At 46.3% G+C, this 20,348-nt stretch overlaps 1 protein-coding gene across 24 annotated transcripts in view; it reads right to left on the minus strand.

Moving 5' to 3' along the window:
- AFDN (afadin, adherens junction formation factor) overlaps positions 1-20,348 on the minus strand; it is a 140,742-nt gene that overhangs the window by 57,524 nt on the left and 62,870 nt on the right. For 19 of the 24 annotated variants that reach the window (XM_053221961.1, XM_053221958.1, XM_053221959.1 and 16 more), the window contains exons 9-15: positions 20,115-20,165; positions 15,458-15,552; positions 14,372-14,634; positions 9,054-9,123; positions 5,108-5,223; positions 1,518-1,579; positions 1,189-1,394 (exon numbers count right to left, since the gene is read on the minus strand). In XM_053221961.1, the coding sequence (XP_053077936.1) occupies positions 1,189-1,394; positions 1,518-1,579; positions 5,108-5,223; positions 9,054-9,123; positions 14,372-14,634; positions 15,458-15,552; positions 20,115-20,165 (863 nt within the window). The remainder of the gene's footprint in view (positions 1-1,188; positions 1,395-1,517; positions 1,580-5,107; positions 5,224-9,053; positions 9,124-14,371; positions 14,635-15,457; positions 15,553-20,114; positions 20,166-20,348) is intronic. The other 5 variants (XM_053221980.1, XM_053221966.1, XM_053221965.1 and 2 more) reach the window with 1 other exon arrangement.

Below are 20,348 nucleotides of genomic sequence, written 5' to 3' on the forward strand. Positions count from 1 at the left end.
ATGACGGAAGACAATGGCTTTGAACCAAAAGGAAATCCATGTTTGTTTATAAATTACTAAGAGAGAAACACAAAATGGTATCCAAATAAAATGACAACACTTTTTATCTACTTCCTCACTTGGGTAAAAGAATCATAAGCCCATTACATTCTTATGCTAACCACTCAAACCTAATAGAAACATTTCTTGAAAAGTTGTGGCCTTTGACAACAATTCTCGAGGAATTAACAGATTAGTTAGCTCAAGCTATCCTCACAGGAGAAAAACAACCCAACTGTCTAATCACATTGCTTAATGATAAATAATTAGAGTTTTATATTTTATAGCTGAATAATAGCACTCATCAGGGGTTTGGGAAAACTTTTTAAAAAATCTGTAAATTTACTTCTAAGGACTTTAAATCTTCAAATTGTGATCTGGCAAACTGCTATGCCAATTTGATCCACCACAGGTGAGGACGACTTTAAAAGAAACAAACCATTCTACAGAGAAAATACCCTTACTTCTTCAAACTTCCAAAACAGTCTTATGAAGGAATCTGAACAGGACTTTCATCATAACTGAGAAATGTCATGTCCATCACACCTACCCAAGTGCTATCGAAAAACCCAGAGAGTTCCCACCAGCATCATATGCTCCTTATAAAAAGGGCAAATGCCTCTGTAGAGCCCTTACACAATTCTGGGCGGGGGAGGGTTATGAGGGAAGCAGCTGAATGGGCGGACAGGAATTGGGTTGGTTGACAGAGAAGTTCTGGAATCAGAAGGGGCGGCCGCACAACACTGAACGACCTAAATTCTACTGAGTTAGTCGCTTTAAAATGGGTAGTTTTACCTTCCTGTGAAATTCATCTCAACAAAGTGTTTTTTAAGTCTAAGAAAACCCACAAGTGTCAGTACTTTCTCACAACTATTGCACTTTTAAGGATTTTTACCCTGCTCATAACGTTACCACGTAGTTTACTTTCCCTTATTCTAACACTTGTAGAAAAAAACAGACGTTTACGTTCCTTTTCAACTTTTCAAGCTCTACAGTTTTCAGTGCTACTTCTAATGGCTTTCATTTCAGAAAAGCCTCTCACAGTCGAACACGTAAGCACACGGAGACACGGCGGAACTGGCTTCGCCGACACATGCGAACAAGAAGCACGCGCACTGAAGCAGCGGGGCCCGGCGTGCTGGCGCTTACCTGAATCACCCCCTCCATCATGCTCACCATCTTGTTGACTATGGCAATCACTTTGTGAGTACGCTCTGTAGGACTGACATCGGGTCTGTACTGGCTCGACAATACATACCGACATGCCATATATAATACATATGTAGGTGACAACTTAAAATGGACTGTAGAGCTATTAGTATAATTTATAATGGCAGATAAAAATGAATCTTCAGCTGTGAAAAGATTTCAAAAAAGAAGAAAAAGAAAAAAAAGAACAAAAAAAAACCCATGAAAATCAGATGGAGAAAAATGGAACAAGAAATAATTCACTAACAATGGAATCTGAAATTACTCACAACTTTCCCTGAATTCAATGCTTGCAGGCAGTATGAGTTCAGGCCCAAGAGCATCCTGAGTTCTGAAAAAAGAAAGAGGCCGCCTCTTAACATCAGATCACATGGCTACTGACAGTCAACCTATGCGTGTTTCTGCAACTATTTTCAAAATCTCTACACGGTTCGTACACATAATAAAGAGCCCAATGACTTGTTTTCACATGGAAACCATTCAAATATGCAGATGAGCGTACCGGGAGTGATCCTATCCCTACACCTAACGGAGGTCGGTTCCTTGCAGTATCTGCTTCCATCGAGAGAACAGACCCGACCACGATTCTCTATTATGCATGAAGACTGCGCACAGAGGGGCGACCAGGCTGCCGCGCACCTGCCACGGCAACGGCTCGAGTAACAATGCAAAGACGCTGCTGGGAGACACAAAGGAAAACTAAACCACAGTGAGCTTGAAACTGAGCTCTTACAAAGGAGAACAAGTTGCTAAGAGCCAGACTTAGCAGACCCTTCTCTTCTGATAAAGGTTACCCAAGACGATTCCTACAGACCCTTTTGGTCGCTCAGTATTAGCATTTCTCAAGCTCACAGTGAAGCACACCTTTAAAAAAAGAAAAAAAGGCCTCCTACTCACATTTTTTTTTAAAGTCACATAAATTCCACTTTTCATCATCTAGCCTGACACTACAAACACAAGGAATTGCCAAGAAATAGAAACCAAGAGCAACTATAATTGTAAGAATTCGCACTAATGTTTATGTGTTTCCAGGCATCCCGATCAAAGTAATTCAGAGGTTAGGTACATTTCGGTTTCTCTAAGAGTTCTTCAAATAGTGGGTCACTCTGTCCCCACAGGTAGGATCAAAGGTTCACGGTCCTGTGAAAGTCTCCCTTCAGTATGAATACATGCATATGGAGGTTATGTGTCCACCAGACACGATGTAAAATATGATTGATTCTGTGTTGCATATTGGTCAAACAACGTCTGAAAGCCATTAATAAGCACAGAATTTCTACAATGTGTAAGACAAATAGTTACCAATCCGATTTAGATCTCCTCACTGCTGCAGTTACACTGTTCTCTACAGCGTTCAGTTTAGTTGTTCTTTCGCGCACACACGGGATTCGAATCTCAAGCAATTTAATTATTACTCTAAGTTAGTCTGCTACTAACTACATTCTGTGTAGAACACAGGTAAGTCCTGCTGCCCTAACAAGCTGGCAAGTGATCAGGTTCCTTAAGAGTTTAAACCTTTATCATTTTAGCTCAGCTTTAACAGAGACGATCAGGATAAATCTTCCGAAAATCTGTCCTCGACTAGATGAAGGAAATTGACAGTAAAAGCAATGAACCGTGTTGTGTCTTTCCACAAACTTGACTGAAGAGTAAAGAGTGAGGCTATGAGGACTCAGACTGGGAGGGAGACAACTACTGAGGTAAATACGGATCAAACAACAGGGAGGTCAATATTCACATGAAGCGTCACATTTGCTGAAGCGGAGCATCAACATCGCCGTTGATATTTAAGAACCTGTGAGGAACTGAAAGGACATTTTCAGCAGCAACCGCTCACGCATTTACCCTGGACGTAACAACTTCTTCAAAAATGAAGAGAAGAGGGAAAGAATGTGTGGTGGCTGCAGGTCTCCGCGGCCACAGACGCAAGTGGCTCCTTCCCGCAGGCCCGTGCTCCCCTCCCGCCCCTGCGCACTGAGGCCTCGACCGAGAGAAAATCCAACGCCATTACCCCAAACTATCAGAATCACTAGAAGGAAAAACAAAATTCTTTTCAACAAATTACGTGCTTCAAAACTTCTTATCTAGTCTGTGATCTGGGATTTGGATTTAACTCGACAATGCAGGTATAAAAAAGCTCTTCAGACAGAATTTGTATGCTCAACTATGTTAACAAGTCTCCTAACTACCACACATACAGACAGCTAAAACTGCAGAGATCTTTCAGTTCATTAGTTAAACAATAAACTGGGTGAACCTCACTTGTCTGTTTCATCCATTTGAGAAATCTGGTAAAAATAAGGAATATAAAATCTCACTGAAAAAGTAAACGTGTCAGTGGTAATTTAAAGAACTCCATTATTCAAAAAGATTTTTTCCTTGACTAAAACTAGTGTTTTTAAACATATTTATTAAAGTAACTTCGGTTTTTATGAATATACCAATGAAGTGTTGCTTATGCCCACACTGTAGATGTGAAATACAAAGACTGAAAGTAGAAGAATCAGGTTTCCATCATGCTGTAACACCAACCAAATAATACGTATTTATAGGTCAAATAAAACCTTTAGTGAAATCTTTGCTGACAGGATAAGATAAATTCTAACATACAACTGGCCATCATCTGAATCCTCTGACACCGTATTAATATACAGTTTACAGTGCTAAACATCTTATTCTAGAATACGCCACCAGAAACAAGCACACAGAAAGTAGACTTATTACTACATCTAAAAACATCACAATCAACAAAATTCTCATAACCAAAAGCCCACAATAAAAACAAGGTAAAAACCTGAGATTTCCACAGGAACCTAGAAATCGCATTACTGTGATGTGGTATTAAAGTCTTATAACACACAGCGCCCTCTACTGGAAGGCAGAAGATTAAAGAACCAAATCAGCTGCCTGTCACCAAATTGGTAAGTGACCTTGGGCCAGACATGGGCCTCAGGTATTGGATCTGAAAGAGAAGAGTTAGAATGGCTTCATGAAAACTTTGAACAGATTTTTGGTGGGCACCTCGGTCCCCCTGCTGACACCAGCATGCATGGTACGAGGACACAGGAGTGGTCTTCCGGCCGCCGTGTCCGTGTAGATGCCTCTGCAGAAGCGCTCTGCGACTCCAGCTCACCAGCATTTGAACTCATCACTGGTTATCTGAGGCACTGACGTTACTTTTCAACATTTAAACAATTTTAGAAATCGCAAGAAAGAATTCTAATTAAGGTAACGTGTACTTACAAATCCTAAGAAAAGGAAATAACAAAAGGCAGACGTTCTCTCTTCAAGAACGAGGACAGGCGACAATATTCATCCCTATCCGCCTCGGCACGAAGACGTGCCACGTCAGAGCGGGAGACGTGGTAACGTGGCACTCGTAATTCTTAACTCCACTTAAAATCGTTTTTGGCTTTTAACATGTGTATTTAAACATGTAAGGATTTCATCTACAAATAGGTGAAATGGCCAGTTGTAGAGTGTCTTAATATACAAATGATCAAATATTAAACTCCTGTAAAGACTTCCCTTCTCCTTGTTTTTATAGAATAGCACATTTAAAATAGAAGCATTTTTAATTCAAAGTGCCTCCTGCTTCACCTGGGCAGACGGCACCGTGGCACAGAAGCAAGGGACACACACAGCTGCTGACGATGCCTTTTCTTCCAGTTCAGCAACACGAACAGAAAATCCTCTTTACAACACCGCTAACGTTCTCAAAACGTCAGCTAAACCCTCAGCAGTCACTAGGCCATCCCCCAACCCTCCCCTCCGAGTCCGAGTCCCACTGGTCCCCAACCCCCCCCCCCACAACCCGTCCGAGTCCCACCCGTCTGACTGCACAGGAACCACGTCCTACCTGTTTTCTTGCCGGCGGTAGTCCTGCTGCTCCAGTCTCAGCATCGGCTTCACTGTCCCGCGCTCGGCCGTGCTGGGGGCAGGCAGTGCCCTGTCGCTGTCCAGCCTGGTGGCGCTCTAAGCCGAGAGAAAACACGGAGCGTTTACAGACAGCGTGCAAGCCAGCCACGCTCACACAGACTGCTGCAGGGGAAGGAATAGATGATGCCAGGCTGCCCGGCAGGGGGAGGCGAGACAGAGATGCCGGAGAAGAGCAGAGAGCAGAAAAGGGCACGGCGGTGCTGAGGACGTCAGGTGCACAGACGCACGCCCAAGAACACGGTCACTGAAAGAACAAACCACACAGCTGCTTTCCTGTTCAAAGAGCTAAAGGCAGGCTCTAACACATAGGCGTGCAGAGGTGGTGCGTGTAAACGGGGCTCTTCAAAACGGGCAGGGACGGGAGCGACTCCTCCCAAACACTCTCTCAAATCAGAACAGAGCTGAGTGTGTGTCCACTCTGAAAAGTTAGGGTCCTTCTTTTACTTGTAAGGAAAGGATTTAAAAATCTGCTCATGACAGCTCAACACCCAATGAAGAACTTAGGACAGAGGCTGGTTTGGTTCTTGCCCTTCATCAGGAGAGAAAGAACACAATACAGGGGCCCAATACAGTACACTTCAGTCCTTCCAAGGAGGGCACATCGCTAACCACCCTGTGGCAGAGGGAAAAGCTACCCAGGTTATTAAGCAAACAACAGGAACAGGATCATTCTACTTATACAAAGAAATTCACCGTAGCAAAAATGTTATGTGAGATTTCTCACTACATCTGTTTATTGTAGAAATTGAGCTTGACAACAGAAGCCATTCTTATCAGCTAGAGAGTAACTTTGGGCTGTATCTTTACAGTTTTTCATATTTTCCATAAAGGAGGTTATACAACCCCCTTCATAAAAAATACTCCTTTTCATGTGTTGTAAACATCAGATGGTATTTTCATGTCACAGAACTGTAACGGCTGCATAACAGCTGTCTGTTTACCAAAGTTCACTGAACTAATCCTTTGTTAGGCTGTTTAAAATGTTCACCAGTCCAGGGTGCCCTGGCAATCACGTTTGTAAATACATGTATTCATACACAATAAATACTTTCATAAAATACACTTATAAAAATAAAATTCCTTGGCCAGGATGGCAGCACAGACTACAAAAAACTGTTATAAATGGATAAGGAGGCAATGGGTAAGTAAATTATGGTACGTTTATAAGCTAACATATTATAAAACAATTTTAAGCTTGTTTTCAAATAAAAGGCTTACAAAATAATAGCCAAAGGAAGGACAGAAAGGTGCAGATGTGTGCAGATACTTATTTTTTTCATTCTATTTTTAATGTTTATTTTTGGGAAAGAGAGTGCGAGCGGGGCAGGGGCAGAGACAGAGAGGGAGACACAGAATCCGAAGCAGGCTCCAGGCTCTGAGCAGTCAGACAGAGCCCAACACGGGGCTCGAACCCACGAACCGTAAGATCATGACCCAAGCCGAAGTCGGACACTTAACTGACTGAGCCACCCAGGCACCCCTCATTATTTTTAAATGTATAAATGAATACATCTACAACAGAAAGAGATCAGAAGAGGATCCATGAAAATGTCATCAACAGTCAACTATTAACTGCAGATGAATGATTTTCATTTTTTTCCTCATTTTGCTGAGTTTTCTGTTTCGAGCATACATTTTTATAAGAAACTAAACTTTTTACGAAGACAGCTGCATCTGGTTCCAAGAGTACCTGCTCATGTACTTCTCAGAGGGGTCTCTGCTGCAGCTTCAGTGCCCCAGGCACCTTCTCACCACGAGAAGAACAGCAGTGAACATACCGAGTGGGACCCTTACCTCCACCAAGTCAACAAACAAGGCCAGCATCAGCTGGCACAGAGAATTTAAAATAAGGCGCTGTAACTAAGAACTATGAACCAAGCATGAACTATGCTTGGACGCTCAAGAAGGTTTCAAGGAGGAATGAGCAGAAAGGAGCCGGCTGCACGAAAACCAGCAGGAAGGACAGTTGAGGAAGAACAAACTGGCCCCAGTGCCCGGATGGGAAGGAGGCACGTGTTCTGTGCACAGGCCAGGTCGAGAGGGCAGGTGGCCGGGGCCGAAGGAGCTGTGTGAGCCAGAGGGAAGTGTGTGACATTTGGGATGAGAAGCCACTGGGGGCTTGGAAAGCCGGGCGGTAACGGGCTCTAAGTCGTATGTTCAGAACACTTCTCCTGGCCGTGGGGAGAAGAGTGACAAGCCAGGGCAGCAGCAGAAAGGCCAACTCAGAGGCCATGCAGCATTTCTGCCATGTGACAACTGCAGCCAGTGTCACACCACAGAAGCAGTGATGGGGAGAGGCAGGTACCTGCGGACTACTTTGGTCCAACGCAAACGGAACACGCGGACACTGAAGGCTGAGAAGGAAGCAAGGACAAGCAGTGACGGGCTTCTGCTGGAACGATACCACGGATGAGGGTACCACTTACTGACGGGGAAGGATGAGGAGGCTTAAGAGAGCCCAGCCCTGCTCTAGCTGTGGTGAGTGCGAAACACGTGTCAGACATCACCATGGCCACGTCAAGCAAGCTTCTGGGGTCCGGAGAGGTCGGGGCCAAGGATACAGTCAAGGGTAATGAACATATCCGTGTATTTTAACTACCAACTGCCTAAGATCACCTAGGGAACAAGTACAGACAGGAAAGAAGGGGCCTTGGGTCTGAAACCGAGTTTTGAGGCCAAGTGGAGGGGATGGGGAAGGAGGCGGCATGGGCAGATGAGCCAGAGGACGACTGAGCACCGATGGGGGAGAAACCAGGAGAACGACACCCTGGGGGCCGAAGTCAGGCAGCGCCCCCAGTATGCAGTAGGGGCCCAGTTCAGACAGAGGAGACACAGGCCACGGACTCGGCCGTGCGGAGGCCATCAGAGACCGGGACACACACAGTCCCTCCGACAGCAGGAGCCAGTGGGAGCCGAGGGGAGAAGACGGAGTAACAGGGAGCGGACCGCAGATTATTTCCTCAAGAAATCGTGCTGGGAAGAGAAGCAGAAAGCTGGGCAAGGGCTGGAGCGCACGGTACAGTTGTTAGAACAGGAGACAGAGCAGTGTGTCCGCATGGCGGCTGCTGTGCCGTGGCCTCAACGAACCACAGCCTCGGCGGCCCCTTCCGGAAGGCGAAGGAAGTGGGTGCTGTGTGCCACCCCAGGCCCAAGCCTAAGCAGGCCGGTCGATTCCACGATTCTCGTGAGACACCCAAACATCTGGCCACCCCTGTGGAGAGACGAGCAAGCTGTCCCAGGGAGAAAACAGGAGAACACGTGGAGAGGGGGGCCCGGCCACCTGCGTCCCGGCACAGCCGGGCCACCTCATCGCCCACTAGCAGCCGAATGCAGCAACTTGAGTAACCAACCCCCAGCAAGACCGGCCAACGAACAGCCCGGGTGAGTCCAAACCACACGGTACAGCTGTGCGCCAAGTAAAACGGGTGCTGCGCGTCCTTGGTCAATTAGGTTGGGGTGGTTTGTTACTGAGCGATATAGATAACCAGAACGAGGACACAAATCCCCCCATCACGCGGAGATACGGGACAACTGTGGGGGCAAGGTCCCCGAGAAGGTAAGCTGGCAGGGAGAGGAGAGGGGAAGTCCATGGTCTCCAGCGGTCGCCTGACGGAGAAGGGCTGGTTCTACAGGGGAGAAGCCTGGGCCCCCCTGCTCGGAGGACACGGCCCAGCTCGCCACCCGCGGCCTTTGGTGTGGCGCCAGGAGACAGCACAGATCAGGACAGCAAGCCACGGTCAGAAGCCACGGTGAAGTCGGCGTTCGCAAGAGCTCCAGGAGCATACTCCCGACACTTTGGCCACGGAGTCCAGAATGTTCCAGAATGCTACACAAACTCCCTGCTACAGGCAACGTAAAGTACCCACCTTGCTCGCTGGCAGCGCTGCCCCGCTGTGAACATCTCCCCCCAAATCGAAAGTTGTCTCCTGAACAATTCTGCCGGGGTAAAAAAAGAAAGACACTGAATTAACAATTCTCAAATGAAAAGGCATCATTTTTCTTAACACAAAAGGAACGGCTAAATATCCCAACTCAAAGATCAAGACGCCACTTTATTTTCAGCATATAAAGTCACAGAATGAAAACACTGTTAAAACTTTATGAACTTTTCTTACTGCTCTATACTGAATACTCTCAGGATGCTTTTAAAACTATATTTTAATAACAATAAATTGGAAAGAACTGTCCAAGAAACAAGCAAGCCGCTTCATCACATAATGGCACATAAATGAAGTGCCCAGTCTGTGGCGCCACGAGCCCGTCTGTCAACACAGGGAAAGCGACACTGACCTCAGGAGAATACGGCACAGGCACTAAACTGCCTTCCTCTGAAAGCCAATCTGATGAGAGCTGAAAAGCTCACGGATACCACCACTTGGGCCACGATACAGAAATGCGGAGGCACCTGGGTGGTTCAGTCGGTCAGGTGTCCAACTCTTGATTGTGGCTCAGGTCACAGTTCACGGTACTGAGAGAGCCCCACTGCAGGCTCCGTGCCGACAGCGTGAAGCCTCTCTCTCTGCCCCTCCCCTCATGTGCTCAAGCTCTCTCTCTCAAAATAAATACACGTTTAAAAAAAAATTTTTAAGTCCTACTCAATAATGAGGGTAAATACAATCCATTAATCCCAGCCCAAGAGAGAGGCCCAATAAAAGGAAAACAAAGAGCCCTAAAAATATCTGGAAACCGACAAGATGGGTTAGTGCCTACATTTCCGGGACTTCTGCACAAGACAGTCAAAGAGAATGATAACCTCTTTTGTTACAGTATTTGAAAGACAAGGGTCTAGTTTCACAGCACTGTGGTAACTTTAAACTCATGTTTAAGCCCAATCTATAGAATGAAACTGCAAAGAGATGAGGAAACTCAAAACAATTCTTCAAATTAGAAAATCTGATACAAATTCCTCCTCTACCTCATCACTAAGAAAATCAAATCATCTGGAGGGGCACCTGGGTGGCTCAGTGGGTTGAGCACCCGACTTCCACTCGGGTCATGATCTCACGGTTCGTGGGTTCGAGCCCCCGTCGGGCTCTGTGCTGACAGCCCAGAGCCTGGAGCCTGCTTCAGATTCTGTGTCTACCTCTCTCTCTGCTCCTGACCTAGTCATACTCTGTCTCTGTCTCTCTCAAAAATAAACAAACATTAAAAAAGAAAGAAAGAAAGGAAGGAAGGAAGGAAGGAAGGAAGGAAGAAAGAAAAGAAAAGAAAAGAAAAGAAAAGAAAAGAAAAGAAAAGAAAAGAAAAGAAAAGAATAGAATATCATCTTGAAGTGCAAAATAAAGGGGTGCCTGTGGGGCTCAAGTCGGTTGAGCATCCGACTCTTGGTTTTGGCTCAGGTAATGATCTCCACCTTCATGAGTTCAAGCCCCAGGTCGGGCTCTATGCTGACAGCGTGGAGCCTGCTTGGGATTTTCTCTCTCTCTGCCCCTCCCCCACTAGTGTGGACACACACACTGGAAAAATAAACATTAAAAAAACTACAAAATATCATCACTTTGAAATAGGAACTTGAGAAAGTAAAAGCATTTACTAAAAGTTACATCTTCTCATCTATCCTGTGTCACTAAGATGTTTACAAAACATAGAAACTGTTCTCCTGGTTTCTGATGGTTTGAATGGGAAATTCAGTTTAGCTATTCTGTCTCTGGTAATGCAAAAAAGAAGTATGATAGTTCACCTCCCTCTGTCATCTCTCAAAGCTACATATACACCTTACCCACCCCTAACTCCCTCTTATCAACACACAGAAACATAGCCAAAGCCTTCTTGACTCCACCTGTAATTATTCTAGAATAACAAATTCATTTAACACCATGCAAAGCTCATTATTTTTTCACCAAAGCTGACAAAACTAAAATTTAACATGGACTCAGCTGTATTACATTCTGGATACACTAAACGATTCCAAAGTGACTTTATTCATGACTTTGATGACATTATCTCAGCATGACCTGTGAGGGCAAGAACCAGGTCTTGATCACATCAGCACTCAAGAGCACAATGACACGTGACACTGGTGCTCAATGAATACAGACTAAATACATAAGTGAATAGATGAATGAATAAAATTCCCACGCTGACCATCAACATCAAATTGTGCTACCCTAGGGGCACAGTCGGTTAAGCGTCCGCCTTCGGCTCAGGTCACGATCTCGTGGTCCATGAGTTTGAGCCCCGCGTCGGGCTCTGTGCTGACAGCTCAGAGCCTGGAGCCTGTTTTGGATTCTGTGTCTCCCTCTCTCTGTCCCCTCCCCTGCTCACACACAGTCTGTCTCTCTCTCAAAAACAAACATTAAAACAAGAAAAAAAACCACAATGAGATGTCATCTCACCCAGTTAGAATGGCTATTACTGAAAACATTAACAAGTGTCATAGGAGGGAAATACCAGGTGTTGGCAAGATTGTGGAGAAGAGGGAACCAGTGCGCAGTCTTGGTGGGAACGTAAATTTGTGCAGCATTGCGGGAAACAGTACGGAGTTCCTCAAAAATGAAAAACACAAGCCCCATACGATCCAGCAATTCCACTGCTGGGTATTTATCTGAAGAAAATGGAAACGTGGACTCGAAAAGGCAGATCTGCACCCTAGGCTCACTGCACATAATTTACAGCAGCTGAGGTATCAAAGCAACCTAAGGGTCCCTTGACAGATAAATGAATAAAGTCGCGGTGTGTGTACATGTACGCACGTACACACACACACACAGGAGTATTACTCAGCCAGAAAAAAGCAGCTTGCCATTTGCCACAACAGGGATGGACCCTAAGAGCACTGTACTAAGTAAAATAAGCCAGACGGAGAAAAACAAGTACCGTATATCTCACTTATATGTGGAATGTAAAAAGATGAAAACAAAAACAAAAGCTCATAGACACAGAACAGACTGGCAGTTGCCAAAGGCAGAGGCTGGGAGGTGGCTGAAGTGGGTAAAAGGTAGAAACTTCCAGTTATGAAATAAATAGAAGTCCTGGGGACGAGACGTACGGCATGGAAACTATAGTTACTACTGTACTGCAGGTCTGCAAGTTGCTAAGAGAGTTAATCTTAAAAGTTCTCATCACAAGTACAAATAACTGTGCGCAGGTCTGGTAACGGACGCTTCCCAGGCTGTGTGCCCACTTATACCGCATCAGAATGCTGTGCACCTGAAACTAATATATGTCGATTACACCTCGGTTAACACACACACATACACACGTCTGTGAAACATTAAATACTTGGGTTATCGATCTAGAAATGTGTCTAACAGTTGGACAACAGAACAAAATTATGTGTTTATAAAGAAATGACACTTCTTTCTCATCTATGGATGTACACGTAAGCGCTGGTATATTCAACCAGTGAGCAGTTTCACCAGGTTGATAGGAAAAAGATGTAATGATAATTAACATAAAATTTCACAGCACATTCCTGTCTAGGAGACCTAAGCCACGTCCTTGACACGACCTCTGCTTCTGGCCAGAGACACAACAAGGAGACGACTGTCGGCCCCCAAAGCAGGGACCATTACGGCAGAACAGCCGGGAGTGATCCCTCCACGGAAAACATCCCAGGGCAAGACGTCCCAGGGCAAGACATGGCGGCGGTGGTGCGCCCACGCTCAGCAGCAGATGCAGACCGTTACCACCGCCACCAGCAGACACGGGACCCGCGACTCAGGGACAAAGCACAGCTGGGGGTAACCGCAGGAACTGCTGAAAATCAACATGGAACACACCAGAAGAAACCGCGTCGTACGATCATGTCTTTGGAATGGGTGTGGCAAGAAAACCCTCAGGCAGGCAGAGCGGTCTCTGGTGCTGAAAGAAAGCAGAGCTGAAGAAAAGCTGAGGACTAAAATGGAAAACATTAAAAATAATGAAAAATGAAAGGAAATGAAACAAAACCATCTGAACACGACCATGTGCTGAAAGAAAAGAGGCTACGTATAGGTCATGACACAGACGGGAAAGGAGGATGTGCCTGATAAATAAACAGGAGCTTAAAAAAAGAAGAGAAAAGCTCCTCCCAGATGCGAAACAGAAGGGTGAGGTTGGACACGCGTTCAGCTTAAAGTTGGAACAGCATCAGACAGAAACGGACTTTGAGTGGGAAGGCCCTTGTTGGTTTTCCTTAGGAGCGGAGATTGAGGGATGGGTCCCGTGTCGCAACTGGGAGCTCAAAGTGAGAGGCGACCAGCCCGTGACACGTCCCACACCCAATCTGCCCACATGGACGTGTGTGAGGATCCCCAAAGTGTCAGCGTGCAGAGGGACGTCACGTCTTTACTGGCACCAGCTGCCTCTGATCGCTTCCTTGGCCAGGACTCCACAAGGACCCAGGACGAACTGATAACCCACCAGGCACCATCGCGGTAGGCTTTATAAAGCCGAGAAACCGGCAAGAGACAATTCCAAGCAGCTACAAGTTCGCACCTGGCCCACAACGCGAGCTCTGAGCGGCGGGCTGAGCAAAGGCAGGCCCCAGAAGGAAACAATGGGCCGGGCAGCACAGAGAGCGGCCCCGCGCGGTTCCTGGCCCCACATCCTGTTCCCGGCACGCTCCTGGAGCAGGGCTCCTGCGGCAGGCCTCTCTGGTGGCCATCAACGGCACGAGCCGTTGGGCTCGAAGGGCCACGTGGCTATTTTCCCAAGACCCGTGCCCTAGCAACCTGCGGAACGGATAACAGAGTAGCCAGACAGCGAGCGCCTGCTTTATAAAAAACGATCAGTGTCCTAATGAAGTCCTACTCCCTCCCCACTCAGGAACTTCTACTAGATGGCCAGTAAGGACTTTTGTTTTCTGGTGACAGGCCCACGTGGCAAGGCCTCAGAAAGGCAGCAGGTGGAGCTGAGACACTTCTAATGCCGCACGTGTTTCACTAACGCGGGCAGAAAAACACCTCCACAAAAGTTGTAGCTCCACGGGACCATCACGGAGAATACCACCAGTTCTTCCTAAGAGTAACGTATCGGCCAAAAAGACAAACTCTGAAAATAATTTAAAAACCAGCCCCAACTTCCAATGTTCAGATAAAGGCAAGACCTCTTTCTTCCTCCTCCAAAACCAGCCCAAATCAACAAGAACAAACCCCACTTGGAATGTTTAAAAATAAAGCCACCTGTAATAACGCACGCCTAATTCTGATCACTTCTCACATAATCAGACACCCTAAAACTCTCACAGCCGACATAGAATTACCCAGGCTTCTGTCTGGGGCCCTTGGCCGTCAGGCCTCCATCCACGGGTCTCTTGGCCACTGCGTGGTCCTGGCTGGGGTCCACAAACTTGAACACGTGTGACGCCCCAAACTGCACTTTCATCCCACTCTGCAGCATGGTTGTCTCGGAGATGCGCTGTCCTTCCACGTACGTCTCGGCGTCCATGCTTCTCGGAGTCACGGTGACAACTCCATCCATGTTTGTGAGGTCACAGTGATGGGGCTGAATTCCTGATCCAAACAGCTAAGATAAAATCAAAGAAACTTCCGTCACAAAGGACGCAGTACTTAAAAACAGAACTTTTGGTACTTTTCGGTGGATTTCCTCCCAACAGTACAAAAGTAAACACTGTCAAAATAGTGTCAAACTGAACACATTAATTTTAGCATCCAGTAACCTGACTGAAGACATACGGAGTTGAAAAGCACACGGCCACCTGAAACATTTATCAGATAATAATCTGTACAGATCATTAGGATCACACACTCTTTACCTGTCTTACCGCCATGCTGAAGGAGGGATGTTAGAACAGGAAAGGACACTAATGACCTGACCCATCATTTGCAGTCGGCAAAGGGCAGCACAGGAGAAAGGGCGGTCTGCCAGAGTTCAGCTGAGTTCTATCAGGTAAGGAACCCGAACTTCCTCTTTAAAGAACACTTCGTGCTGTTTTCATTAAGTACCTGAGAACCACATCCTGCTAACATTTTATTTTAACTACCGTTCAGGAAGCCCCCACTGCTACGGGCATCAGTCCCAGCAACAGGACTCTCACACAGGCCACCTCCTCTAATCCTGACAAAGACCCATGAAGTCATCACCAGCTTCTGGAGAAAAGCAGTCTCAGAGGAACACGATGACCACATCAAGTTTCTAGAGGTGGCGAGGGGACCTAATTTCACAGCCTGCTCTGTCCACACTGGAGCATTTCTTTATGTTAAAAGATAAAGTCTTTCCTTTCTGTCCACTCCTTCATCCACCGCCGTGCGGCAGGCCCTGCGCTACGTGCCCTTGCCCACCCAAGTGTGAGCTACGGAGGGAGCTAGACCCGTGGCCACCCGCGCACCTGGATGGAGTTCTCCTCGAACTTCTCTGTCCCGACCTCAGTAACGCTCAACTGAAGGCGGTAAAGCTTGGGCTTGTCCCTGGAGTCAGAACCATCTGCAAAAGGAAAAAGTACAGAACTTCATTTGTAAAGTGTAATGTTCTTGTCATGTCATTTGAAACAGGCCAACAAAGCAAACAAAAGCTTTTCTTAGAATGAACGACAGCTCTCAATTCTCAGGATTTCTTATCAAAAAACTCCCCAAATTTATGCCATGCAATTTAAGTGGATATACAGAAACTTCCCATTAAGACACAAACACATCAGCTGTTTCATGTGACTTAAGGTGCCGACATCATCATCTATAACCATCATCTTCTTACCACATGAAAAGAAATCTCTCCGCCATATGGCCCTGGATTTTTGTTAACGATTCTGAAGAGCAACTCTATTAGGTAAAGATGACCAACACACACGGACTTCCCTTCAGACCAGATCCTCCTCCCAGCAAACCTGCCATGCAGACCACACACGGCAGGCACCAGGTGCACGGACGGGGTATAGCAGGGTCACTGGTGGAGGTTTTAAACATACCACCTCATGGCTCATCCAGACCTTTTGGACCAAGATCTCGGGAGGAGGCCCACACATACGTCTTCCAAAGAATCTCCCTAGGTGATTCCAATGCCCATTTCTGACATTAAGTTCCAGTAAGAACTACCATCAAATGTGCTTAGCTCCACGGGAACTTGGGGATGGGGGTGGGTGGCTGATCATTTTATACCTCGGTGAACTGTAGATCTTTTTAATTTCCCTGTGCAGGAATCTCTGTGGTGGGCTGGGGACGGGGATGACGTGGGGGAGGAGAAGGGAGAAGAGCAAGACAGCTGTTCACTTGTACCCAGATGTTTACTCACTTCTCCCCTACTGTACTCAACGCAGCGTATGGATCAAAGATTTCTTCAGATTTCAGAGTTGTGAACGTACAAGGAAACAGGCCTCACAGGATCAGTGAGTCCTGACCCGCCTCCAGGCCGTGGCCATCAACCTACACCAGGTCCTTAAAAGGCCGAGTGGAGCCTCCCTGACCTACTTCATGGACATGCCACTACCCTGCAGCCTCACTTATGGGGCCACGAGTCACAATCTCTAGTCGCTGGGATCAGGAGGTAGTCGCTTCCGAAATTAAACACTGGGAGCGCACGCGGGGTGTAGACTGTTCAAGTCTCTTAGCTGTGGTGCGGCCTGAGCTCCCGCAGACAAAAGACCCTGCGAGCACACAAGTCCTATGAGCACTGTTGTCAATTTCACAGTACACACAGAGTAACATTCCAATAACCTTTCCCCCTTCTGGCGTATTTCAGAAACCTGTCAAATCTGGATGAAAATAACCTGTATTTGAGAGACACAACATCTCATGTGAATGAGAATTCATCATCTACCACGCTTCACAGCTGGAATATTCTCATCATGTGCGGTGCCACCTGGAGCATTTTTTTTTTCTTTTTCCTTAAACAGTTATTTCAACTCCAAGTCCTGACCCAAAATGAGGCACTGGAACCATCCGGGGCTTCCCCTGGACGCGGGCAGTTCCCTTCCATACCCGCAGAGTCCAAGCCCCCTAGGAATGTGTGGGATTTTGCCGGCTTTAAACAGCGCAGGCAGTCCCAGTACATAGTCCCGGTCGGGAAGTGGCGTGCGTCGTCCTCCTCAGCACCACGGATTGCTTCATCTTCCTGCTGCTCTCCCTGGTGCACGAGTGAGTGTTTTATTTACTTGCCGCCCCATCTCCGAGCTCCTTGGAGGCTCTTTTTTAAATCTCTGTATCTTGGCATTTGGTACAGTGTCCGCTCCACAGTATACATTCAACAAAGATTTAGTTTATTAACAGGAAACAATCAGTGACAGAAAATGAAGAAAATAATGCAATATGGTCACACAGAAATTACACCAATGCATTACAAAGTAAGCAAAAGCAGCAAATAAATGACGAAGAACAATGGTTTCTGTACAAAGTTAAAAAATACCAAGAACATGAAAAATACCAGTTTAGGGGGTGAAAGAAAAACTTGACATGAACATTCTTCTGCATTCTGAGTGCTGCTGAGGGGTACCTTGTGAGCTAAGACGCGGACAGGTTGTGCTTTGCTACATCAGCAGAGTTGCAAGTATAAAGCGGCGGGGAAGTACGGCCCTCTCGCCCCTCCCCCCCATCTCGCTGTGCTGGAGACCTCCCGACTGATGGATCACAGGGAGGCTTCTTCCCGGGTTCCTCAGTTCTTAGGACTTCACAGTAATGGAGGACACAGATACGGCCTCCAGGGGTGGATTCTGAGTGAGCCAAATGGCAGCGACCAAACTCACTGGATACAGTGGGGTTTGGCCGGAGCTGGGGATATGGGCGGGGAGGCAGGTCATCTTCAAAGGATGGACATCTTTCCTTTGGAACATCTCACTCCTCTGTCCTTAGCAAAAGGACAGGGACCATCTCGTGGGTGTTAACGAACATGGAGACGTGGTACCTGAAACAAACCCTTGTGCTTCCCCCCCCCGCTCGCGCAACAGTGCTCCACGGACCGTGCACTCCCGCCTGAGCACCTGTCTTCCGCACGCAGGACAGACCTGCAGCGCCTTTAAAAGCACACACAAGTCTGAGTAACTCTCCCTCCAACAGCAGTGTTCTGGCAGGTTGTCGTTTTACTGTCCTGACAGAAAGTCAAAGGTATACGAAACGTTCATGTAGTTTGAAATTCAAAAGGCACAGAAAGTACACGATGAAAAACAGCCTTCTTTTCCCGGCCTGATTGTCCACCCAGAAGCAAATCTTGAAAATCTGCTGTATGCACATACAATTAAGCAACTCAACACACATTTTTTTCTTTTTTCTGGACAAACATTAGAACACTCTTTAGGGTTGACAAATGAAATACATGCCATCTAGTCAAATGGGCAATCGCTGGGCCCCATTCACACAAACACTGGGGTTTTATCTAAAATTCAAGTCTCTGGATGCCCTGAATTCTATTTGTCAACTCTGCTACCCCTAAATTACCATTTGCACTGTTCTGCATCTTGTTTCTCTGCTTTTGCCTTTTTTAATTTGAGATATAACCCAAAGTTTTCCTAGTACCCTAAACATTAAGAGAAAACAAGCCCTTATACACAGAAGACCATTTTTTAAAGAGCACTTCTGTTCTTACCCTATGACAATTCTACCCTTCCAGCTCTGCTTTTGCCTTTGCTCATTTCCCAGGGTGAACTTCTGGAAGTTGGTTTCCGGTACGAAATATGGTCTGCCATACCACTTACAAAAGGGGGAGGGATGCGTTCATTTAAAGAAGGCTGAGCCACAGAGCGTTTCTTGTGTCCCAGGGGTGGTGAGAAACTGAACGTACGTTCACATCCCCACAACTTACACTTTGGTGAATCAATGCAATAGTTAAGAAACTATCAAATTTTTGAAGCTTACTGAAACAGAGCTTAGAGCGTATTTTCACTAACTCTGTTTAGAAAAGCAAACAAACTAGCTCTTCTTAAATAAAAATGGAAAACTAGAAACACTCTGGTCAAACTTGAGGAGTATATACTTTTTTTTTTATACACAGCAGGTTAAAAAAAAAAGGAAATGTTTTCTCCTTCCTAGTGCTCCATAACTTTACAGTATGAAATTAACAAACACACGAAAACATTAAAGAATCCTTTTCAGGAATAAAAAAATACAAAACACACAGTAAAAACAGGTCTTAGACTCTATGCACGTAGAAGTATCGAAACAGGTGATAAACATCACTTGCTTAAATGTTCTTTAAAAAGAACAAATGCGGAAGTTCCCAGTTCGGTTAATAACCAATGAAAATGTGTACAATCAGTTTGGAGGAAATGCAACAAACGGAAGATGCTAAAAGGTGGGTAAACTCTATACAGCATGGGAGAGCATTAGAATGTTACATTAACATGTAAAAACATAACATTCAAAATATAAAAACAAAAAAAGAAATATTTCCATAAAACCAAAAACTACCTGTACTATGGAACGTCACAAAGACACACACAAATTTGAGAAATTCTAAGTAAGAAAGTACATCTTCGCTAACAAGAAACAGATTTCAACCAGGAGAACAGAGCTAATCCTGGAAACGTCCTATAACGTGGTCGTAACATAAGCTGAGGGTGGATTCTCTTCCCCTTCGGCCTCCCAAATGTTGTCAGACACACACCACCGACTGGGACAGCCCTCCCCGCCGGCATCACAGCCAGGGTGCGTGACAGCAGGGCACCTGCCGCTCCTCTGGGCCTCATTCTTACCCGCCACCCTCGCTCTCTTCCCGCCCTGTCCCCTCCTCCCCCAGCTTCTCCCGGCTTCCTAACCTGCCTGGGCAGAGGAGGGGGAAGGACAGGAATACCATTCCCGCCCTTCTTCGGCCGCAATCTCTGCAGACTTAACCCGAATAAGGGAACCAGAAGTTCCTATAAAAAACGCCTGTATTGAATGAAGCGAACGCTGCATACGGAGCACTTACTGATCCGGATAAGGTGACAGTACAGTCCATTTCTTAGCATCAAGTTATTCGTATCAATTCAAAAACTCCTGCAGAAAACGTCTGGTCAGGCAACACTGTTCTGCCCGAGACGTCCACTAGCGCTCTAGTCCCAGCAGTAGTAGGAAGCATAGCATTACCTTCGTAAGTGTGATAGCTGTAGTAGGCAAAGTGACTCCTTCTCCCTGGGACTAGGCGCACATGCACGGGGCCCAGGTGAAGGCAGCACCGGCAGGACAGAGGCCACGCGGAGCACGTGAAGAGGGAAGGAGGAGAGAGACAGGAGAGGGTGAGCTGTAGGAGGACACCTTTCAAAGGGTGAAAAGCACATTTCTCCCGCAGTTTTCGGGGCTGTGAGGACAAGACAACAGCGC

Source organism: Acinonyx jubatus, chromosome B2 (assembly GCF_027475565.1).
Source record: "Acinonyx jubatus isolate Ajub_Pintada_27869175 chromosome B2, VMU_Ajub_asm_v1.0, whole genome shotgun sequence".
Classification (NCBI taxonomy): domain Eukaryota; kingdom Metazoa; phylum Chordata; class Mammalia; order Carnivora; family Felidae; genus Acinonyx; species Acinonyx jubatus.